Source organism: Centropristis striata, chromosome 24 (assembly GCF_030273125.1).
Source record: "Centropristis striata isolate RG_2023a ecotype Rhode Island chromosome 24, C.striata_1.0, whole genome shotgun sequence".
NCBI classification, from domain to species: domain Eukaryota; kingdom Metazoa; phylum Chordata; class Actinopteri; order Perciformes; family Serranidae; genus Centropristis; species Centropristis striata.
The window spans coordinates 16,635,517-16,645,058 of record NC_081540.1 but is presented as its reverse complement, the minus strand read 5'-3'; the positions used below and the strand labels follow the sequence as shown (position 1 = coordinate 16,645,058).

The 9,542-nt window shown below is 37.5% G+C and overlaps 1 protein-coding gene across 1 annotated transcript in view; it reads right to left on the bottom strand.

Annotated features, from left to right (window-relative positions):
• Nucleotides 1-221: 221 nt before the first annotated feature.
• Nucleotides 222-9,542, bottom strand: part of chrm4a (cholinergic receptor, muscarinic 4a) — a 63,309-nt gene continuing 53,988 nt past the window's right edge. Inside the window, exon 7 of the mRNA XM_059327749.1 lies at nt 222-4,549. Coding sequence (XP_059183732.1) covers nt 4,304-4,549 — 246 coding nt within the window. The 3' untranslated portion in view covers nt 222-4,303. The remainder of the gene's footprint in view (nt 4,550-9,542) is intronic.

Below are 9,542 nucleotides of genomic sequence, written 5' to 3'. Positions count from 1 at the left end.
AGAAGGATTTTTTTTAGACAATTTTTTATTACTTTCTTCAAAGTCAGAAGTTTACATACACTAACATTATTATGCCTTGAAACAATTTGGGAAAGCCCAGATGATTCTATCATGTCTTTGGAAGCTTCTGATAGGTTTATTGACGACATTTGAGTTAATTTGAGACACACCTGTGGATGTATTTTATGACACACCTGAAACACACTGCTTCTTTGTGTGACATCATGGGAAAGTCAAAAGAAATCAACCAAAATATCAGGAAGAGAAATGTGGACTTGCACAAGTCTGGTTCATCCTTGGGTGCAATTTCCAGATGCCTGAAGGTGCCACATTCATCTGTTCAAATAATTATACACAAGTATAAACACCATGGGAATGTCCAGCCATCATACCGCTCAGGAAGGAGACGGGCTCTGTGTCTTCTGGAAATGTCTTCTTGCTGGCAGAGTGGCCTTTCAGCCCATTTTGGTACAGTACTCGTTTCACTCTGGATAATGACACACTCTTACCAGCTTCAGCCAGCATCTTCACAAGGTCTTTTGCTTTTGTTCTTGGGTTGATATGCACATTTTGGACCAAAGCACGTTCATCTCTGGCACACAGAGCCCGTCTCCTTCCTGAGCGGTATGATGGCTGGACATTCCCATGGTGTTTATACTTGTGTATAATTATTTGAACAGATGAATGTGGCACCTTCAGGCATCTGGAAATTGCACCCAAGGATGAACCAGACTTGTGCAAGTCCACAATTCTCTTGCTGATATCTTGGCTGATTTCTTTTGACTTTCCCATGATGTCACACAAAGAAGCAGTGTGTTTCAGGTGTGCCTTAAAAAACAACCACAGGTGTGTCTCGAATTAACTCAAATGTTGTCAATAAACCTATCAGAAGCTTCCAAAGACATGACTGCATCATCTGGGCTTTCCCAAATTGTTTCAAGGCATAATAATGTTAGTGTATGTAAACTTCTGACTTTGAAGAAAGTAACAAAAAATTGTCTAAAAAAATCCTTCTCTCATTATTTTGGCATTTAGCAAATAGAAATAATTTTGGTAATCCTAACGGACCTAAAACAGGAAAAGTGATTGTCTGATTTCATGTCAGACAGTCAGAAAAAAAGCATATGTGTCTTTTTATATAGTGTATGTAAACTTCTGGTTTCAACTGTAATCTTGATACGTCCTCATTCACAAAAAATCAGTTGATATAATATATTTTATGTTAACACAAAAGTATAGATGTAAACTTTTTTTATTTAATCTTTCATGAAAAACATGGTATAACAAACATTTGACAAGATGTAACGTGTCAAATGTTTTTAGCTGTGGAAAACGTCGCAGAATGTGGATAATTCAGAAAGCCTTGCAGTATTAAGTGCCTTAGCTTGCTAACATATAGCTAACATTAGCTTGCTAACAGCTAATGTGTCCTTTCTGGTAAACGTTAAGTGCTAAAATAATCATTAGATTAGCTTGAATCTAATAGTGTAGCTAGTAGCACGTATTTTGATAGCTTTTCAGCCCATGGTTGTGTATTGCTGCTCCTGCGAGTACTGGAGTCCAGACACCGATCCAGTACCACGTAATTTATGAAATTAGTAATCTATTTACTGGCTCGCTCCGTTAAGCTCTGGCACAGTTCTTCTTCGCCGCTCTTAAAACAGTGGCGCATGGTGCGTTCAAGGTCTACATGAATGTCAGAATTTTCGATGCTGTTCCTCGCTCCAAGTTCCGACTTTCAAGTTCTGACTGTGAGTGTAAATTAAACACACCAAATCGCGTTACGGTAAGCACGTGTTAGACCCGCCTTCAAAATAAAAGCAAACACATGTCGCTTTCAAAATAAGAGCACATGGATGTGTTAGCAGAGTCCACCACAGAATTTACAAGAAGACTGTCAAAATAAGATGCCTTAAATAAAACATAGAAGAACCCTTATTCTCCTTTATAATAATTCTCTAAAATATGCAATGAGTGGCGTTAGAGTGTGCGAGAGGCACCAAATTTAGGCTTTTAGGGCAAAAATGTTCTCCGGGGGAGTATGCCCCCGGACCCCCAGATTTATTTATTGAAGTTGCTGTTGCACTACTGTTTTGTATACTGTTTTATTTTAAAATAAATGGCTTGAATCTGCTGTATTTGTTCATGTTTTACAAAGGGTTTAACCTGAGCCAGGCCTTACCACAATGATAATCATATCACAGTCATGCAGGTGTAGTATGATATTTTATTATAACATACTGGTTTCAGATCGGTACTCGGTATCGGCCGATACCCACAGCGCAAGTATCGGAATCGGTATCGGGAGGGAAAAAATAGTATTGGAATATCTATATATCTAATATCTATAGCCACAAATGTAAAGTAACTATTAGAAGACATGGAGCTTAGCTATAACCATTTCTAACTTCTATCGGTCTATAACATGCTCGTAGAATGTAAATCAAATTTATTTAAAGCAAGATGTTGATGGTTGTCAAACCCCATTATTATTTAATGGCTAATGAACTGGAATGGAAAACACAAACAAGGTGTAATGGGAAAACCACGGAGGAGCACTACAGTTAATAAGGTGGTATAATAAGCATAATTAGCTTACCCATAATTAGGTGCTTTTGTTGCTCATGAGCTAGACATATCCAACATGGCTGCCACAGTGTGTGGTTTGCTATAAAGTCACTGTACTGCTGCTACTGTCTCCTCTGTCCTCCGTCACCCGTCCCCTCCTTAGTCTTGTCTTCAGTCACAAAGTCTTGCAGTCATCCCGTGTCTATATGTAGAGCTGATTTATGTCTATTTTTATTTCGGTTCTATGCTATTCATAGAAAGAATGACATCATTTGGGGTATCAATCAGAAAAAACTATAAAAAAAATAATGGTAAGATGTAAAAAAAAATATTGAGAATGTAATATCAAGAAATATTGAGTTATTGATTTTTATCTAAAACAACAGCTGCTTTATACTTAAATAAAAATGACCACCAGGAGGTCATGTGGAGGGCCGGGTGGTGTGAGTTAATTTCGCAATGAATTCATCACAATACATTATGCATTCCCTCTGATCTGTAGAGGAAGGCTGAGTTCTAAAATGCAAACAGCATGGACATATTATAGTGTGGCATAATATGATGTATTAGTTAGAATTTAGTGTGCACTCTCTCAGCTGCAAATCTTAAGGCCTGTAAACCCTCTGAATTCCGCCGGCATGATTGAAACGTATGTTTTCTTTAAGTCATCGCCAAAAGTACACCGTTTATCATAAAAGAAACTGTAAAAAGAGGCCTTATCATTGAAATTTAAATTCTGCAACAGTCCTTGACTGGATCATAGGTTGCATAAGTTTCTGTTAGTAAAAGTAACCAAACAAAGCCTTAAATTGTTATATTTCTGTCAAAATCTATTTATTCTACATGTGTCTTTTAAAACGACGCCAAAAATAACCGTTTGGATATTAAAATCTGCCCTCCTCAGCACAACTAGGAAGCCATGATTAATTTTGCTGAGACAAACGGTCACATGATAAATATTCACAAAAAATTGTTGTAAAAATGCAAATATCATGTGGGGGCCCAATTATTTTATTCTAATATCCATGACACTTGTGGACACTTAGAAAAGCCTTTTATATATAAATTACAATTCATTCAAATTAAAAAAAAATTATCAGAGAAATTCAACTTGTGTTTTTTTCTTTTTTATGATTCATGTCCTTATAACTGTGTTATTCTGCACAAAAGAAATATTAAAGTTCTTCAGACTTCTAACCATGATTGTGCTGATTCCACAGATCTGCAGGACCTATATATGGCAATAAAATACAAGGCCACAGTGAGTAAAATGTAAAAAGAGCAAAAAACGCCCTAAAACGGCTTGGGGTTCAGAGGGTTAACATAGACATACTGCGTTCTGATTGGCTGCTGCTGGTACCGTGATTGTGTCAGACTGTAGCTGTCATTATGGCTGAAGTTGGCTTAAGTTGCTGTTATGATTACCATAACAGTGACATTTGATTTTTTATGGGTGGTGAAGCTATTCCTGAACTTGTGAACACATATCAGATAGAAGCATGGTGATTAGTTCCATCTATCATATCCTAATCTTTACGCACCAATAGGAATGACTCGTTTCCACAGTTGCTCAGCCCTGCTGTCTCTTTAAAAGGAACCCTTTAACTAAATGCTGTCATACATTACTCTCCTTCAGCCCTCTTCCACTCACCTTTCAAAAAATGTTCCTCTGTTCCCCTGTTGCAGTGGTTTACCCCGCCCCCATCCGTCCCACCCTCAGTCTTCACCTTCCATCTCATCTTGTACCTATGTTTTTATACTGGCACAGCAGCAGATTCTTGAATGTCTTTTTGAATGTGGCGTTGCACAGTGCGTAACAAGCTGGGTTGATGGTAGAGTTGACATAACACAGCCAGTAGCCGATGGCCCACACGGTGTCAGGGACACAAGACTGGCAGAAGGTTGAGATCAACACCATGACGTTATACGGCGTCCATGTGATGATGAAAGCCAGCAGGATGGCAAAGATAGTCTTGGTTACCTAAAAGAGAATTGGAAGAAAAGAGATAGGAAGAGTGAAGTGAGCAAAAGATAATGACCTATTTGTTTTTCATTCATTTCACTTTAGTGTGAAAATCAATTTTCTGAGAATTAAAACTTGTTTTGGATCCATGAGCGTGAGAAAGTGCTGTAAGCAACAATGATGGAACTGACAAAAATAATAGCTCCGAAAGACTGATTGGCTCGAGAATTTTTCAACCTCCTTTTATCTATTTTTTATTTGTTTTGTATTTTTATTTATTTATTTTTCCTTCCCTATTATTTTTGTATATATATATATATATATGTATGTATTCATAGGATAGCCCTGACTATACAAGTGTATATATGTATTGTCACACCGCGGTGAGGTGGTGTTTTATTTTGTGTTCTGGTCTTGTTATTTCCTGTTTTTTTTTTGAAAAAGTAACTCTCCTCTCGTTTCAGGTCACTTGCCCTTTCCCGTGTGTCATCTGTCTGATTATCTCCCCTAATTACTGGTTGTGTTCACCTGGTGCTCCCTTCCCTCCATGTGTTCAAATAGTCTGTGTTCACCTGGTGCTCCCTTCCCTCCATGTGTTCCAAAAGTCTGTGTTTTCCCTTGTCTTGGTCCAGTGTGTTTGACCCCGTCAGCATACCAGCCACTTATCTCCTTCTTGTCACAGCCACAGCTTGTCTTGTTTTTCGCCCTTTTGGATTCCTCGCAAGTGATTTTTCTTTTAGTTAAGCGCAGTTCTTAGTTTCATAGCTTTTTGAGTCAGACACTTTGTTTTTCCTCCTTTTGGAGTGATTTTGTGTTCTTTATTATTTTTCCCCCTTTAGTCCTGATCCAGTTTCTCATAGTGTTTTAGTAGAATCTTTTATTTTTCCTATCAGTTTTTGTTCCTACCTTTTGGAGCGCTTTTAGTTTGAAGGTGTTATTTTAAATTTAAATTTTAAATTGAATAGTTTTTAGTTAGTTTTTCCTAGCCCCTTTCTTTCACTCTGTGAGGACTTACCCTGCTGCATTCATTGAATAAAGAAACTTTTAAGTTCACTTACTCTGCATCTGAGTCCTGACTTGAGCCCAGCCTGACATGTATGTACATAAATACACTATTGTATTTTTCTCCTTTTTCCAACCTTATTATATTATTATCTAATTTACCTTGTTGTTTATTCTAAGTTTACAATTATTAGTTACTCAGTATAAAAAAATATAAATTTACAGGAATGCTACAAGTATAAAGAATATGATATGTAAGTGTCTATTAATTAAGTCCTGCAATAAAGTATTAAAAATAAATTGGAAATTGGGCCGGAAATATTTAAAATCTCAAACACTATGGTATTCTCTTGGCAGTAATAAAAAAAGGTATACTTGCTTTAATACCAGGGTTAAAATATGCCACAATAATATCTGATAATATCTGAGTCCTGCTTCCCAGAAGCATCTTGAGGCTGAGATAATGGCGAATCTATCTGATTATCTGATTAGTGTGATCCATCTTATAAACCTTTTTAAGATTCAGTCGCAGCTCCTGACTACCTCCGATGCTACTTACAGCCTAAACACCAGAGGCCTTCTACTATAATCTCATCACACAGACACTTAGTGCAGGTTGCAGCTTAAAATTTGGGAAATGGTTTGCAATATGAAACAATTAATGTAACAAGTTTTGTCTCAACTCCCTTCATTGATCTGTCTGTTCTCTGCTGGTTAGGAGGCGTATAATTCACGAAACCCACATTAGTGAGATCAGCTTCTCTCGAGTTTCCTGTGTGGTTTCTATGGTTGCCATTCTCGCACAGCGTGCAGCAGCACTGAACCATCATAAATTCTTAAAGGTACAGTTTGGATTTATTAAAGTGGGGTTGTATGAGGTTCTTATCCACGGCAGATGTATTAACTATGCATGCCACCAGACTATTGACAAAAACAGCAATTTTAACTTGCATAACACAGGAATTGCTGGTGTACAGCTGCCTTGACTATTTTGTTTACCTATGTCATTGTGTGCCTCTGAACCCACCTTTTAAAAGGTCAAACAATAATATGAACAAACTAACCAATTGATGGAGCAGTAGACCAGCACTGCAAAAAAGGTGTGTCTAAAAACAAGATAAAACACTAAATCTGAGGGAAATGATCTTACTGCATGGACAGATAATTTCACTTGACAACATTTCTTGAATTAACATTGTTAAATCTAGAAATAACTCTTAAAACAAGATAAATTATCTAACACTTCTAAATATAAAGTTTTTTTATCTTGTAAGAAACAAATAATTGTCAGTGCACTCTGCTCGGGCCAGTTCATCGCTGCTTGCAGCTTTAATTATCTTGTTATAAGATTAAATTACTTATTTTAAGCATTCAAAATGCTTATTTCTAGATTTAACAATCTTAATTTAAGAAATCATATCAAGTGAAATTATCTGTCCATGCAGCAAGATCATTTCCCTCAGAATTAGTGTTTTTATAACTTTTTTGCAGTGTGCATGTTCTACAATGTAAAATGACAAAATGTTTTTGTCAATGGAGTCAGGTGAATTTGAATAGAGCAAAAACAACCTCTTTGTAAACTTAAAGAGGGCTTTCTGATGGCAAGATAAAGCAATGGAAATATTCCAAATCTGTGGACAAATTTTTTAACAAAATAATTACAGCTTCAAAATCCATTTGATGCCTCATTTACTTGTAATAGGGAATCAAGAATGTTGCCTCGGTCATTCCCATTCTGCGCCCCGAATGCCTGTTCCTATAGGATGTAGCTTTGGTGGGCGGTAGGAAGTGGCTCTGTGGAACAAACATATCACCAGCTATGTCACTGTTTTTGGTAAACCTGGATCATGTGGGGGCTTCCCTTGTAGAGCAATTACCACTAAAACTGAGTCCTTATCACAGGTTAGAGTCCAGCCTTGAGCTCTTTGCTGCATGTCTTTCCCTCCGTCTCTGTCTCTTTCACCATCAAAATAGAGCATGAAACTTACTTTACTTTAAGTGTATGCTACATTTAGAATATTTTCACTGCTTTATTTTGCCATCAGAAAGCCCTGTTTAAGCTTATGCAGTGGTTATTTATGCTTGAGTCAAAGCCACCATTGACAAAAACAGATGATTTTACATTGTACAACATGCTGGTCTACTGCTCCCTCAATTGGTTAGTTTGTTCATGTTATTGTGCGACCTTGGTGTTTTAAAGGATTAGGACGGATTCGCCGAAAGTACACAATAAAGATCCAACATCTTGTGTGAGTTCTTGGTGATTTATGGACTTTTCTGATTGACAGAAAGCTCAACTGTTGTTAAAGCGAACCGCTAACTAGAGGTCGACCGATATATCGGGCCGATATTTGCGTTTTTTACTTGTTTAAATTGAGACTTGTGTAACATTTGTCATCATTGTGTCATTTGGTCATGTAAATGGAGGGAGAAAAAGCAATATTGGCTTCAAGAATCAGCCCAAAAAAATCGGCAGCACATATCGGGGATCGGTTAAGACTGATGTCAAAATAATCGGTATTGGCATCAGCCTTAAAAAACAGCCTTAAAAAAATCGGTCAACCATGACCACTAACTGCTGCAAACTCTGGCTGCTTTCAGTTAACTCTGTTACATGTGCTGCCAGGACTGCCCGGAATACAGTGTTGGTGTTTACACCGCTAGCAGAGGAGCTTTGGACCGTAGGGAGGTGGAAGTTTAAGGCCTTGAGCGGCGGAAGGCTGGCTTGGAACTTGGCAAATGGGCCAGAACACAAGCCAAGAGACAGGCAATGCATCCTGGCAGAGGAGTAGAAACTGAAGAGGACTATAAATAAGTACTTACAGCCAGACCAAACTATTTCTTCTTGCCTCTGGTGCAAAAATTTTTTGCAAGGTTGTCCATTGAAAAAATTTAACAAGGCTTATCTTTGTCGCGCATCAATGCACTAGCAAATGGACTGCAAGAGATGTTAGTCAAAAAGGAATCATTTTATAAAGAATATGAATTTGCAAGAACAGATATCTCCTTTTTTATTTGCTGTTTTTTCCACTTTAAATATTTCATTTTCGTAGAGCCCAGGGTTTATAAGTATAATTGATGTTGACTTGCTTTGATAAAATATATTTTTTGATGTTTATTTATCGTGCACTCAAAGGAATATCAATGAAACTGATGTTGGTTTATTAATCTTAAGAATGCCTTTTATGTGTTGTTGCAAATTAAAACTTTGTACAGTTGCTTGGACCAATAGAGCGCCTCGCCAGAGGATGGAGCGGCTCAGGAGGTAGAGCAGGTTAATGGTCCTCAGCACCTCCTGTCACATATTTAAGTGTCTTTGGGCAAGAAACCGAACCCCAAGCACCTCCTGATGGTCAGGCCAGCACTGTGAATGGTCTATTTCATATAATACTGCTTTGTTGCAGAACAAAATTGATTTTTGTTCAACTTTTTTGATGGACAACCCTGTATCTACATAGGACTAAATATCTGTGTTAATAAAGTTGAATAGGTATACATAATATAGTGGCTGGTGAATGTATATACAGAGACAAGTGGAAATGGAAAAGGACTGGAAGGAAATAACAGGATCATCTTAAGGTCCTGCTGAGTTTTGATACAGACACAGTCTGACCTGAATACAAACATGCCACACTCAAACACACGACACTGTCCTTTGCTAACCAGCATACACTTCAAGTCTGGCTGCGATCCATCATTCAAACTGACAGTAACAGCACAAGGTGAAAACTGTCTGAAAACAGCATTTGAGCTTCCACAGAAGCTGAAGGAGGAACACTAAACTACTTGTTGCAGTTGAGGTTTTTATAGTTTTTGTTCACTTAATTGAATCTTCAAGTCCACACTTTTATCTTGCAGAAACTGAATGAAAACTGAATGAACTTACTCATTCTGAATCTGGTGCATTCTGTTGTATGTTTCACATGCTTTTTTGGAATCAGGTTTGCATAATGTGCAGGATTTTCCCAAGAAATGTTTAGACTCATACAAAAATAATCCCTTTCAACCA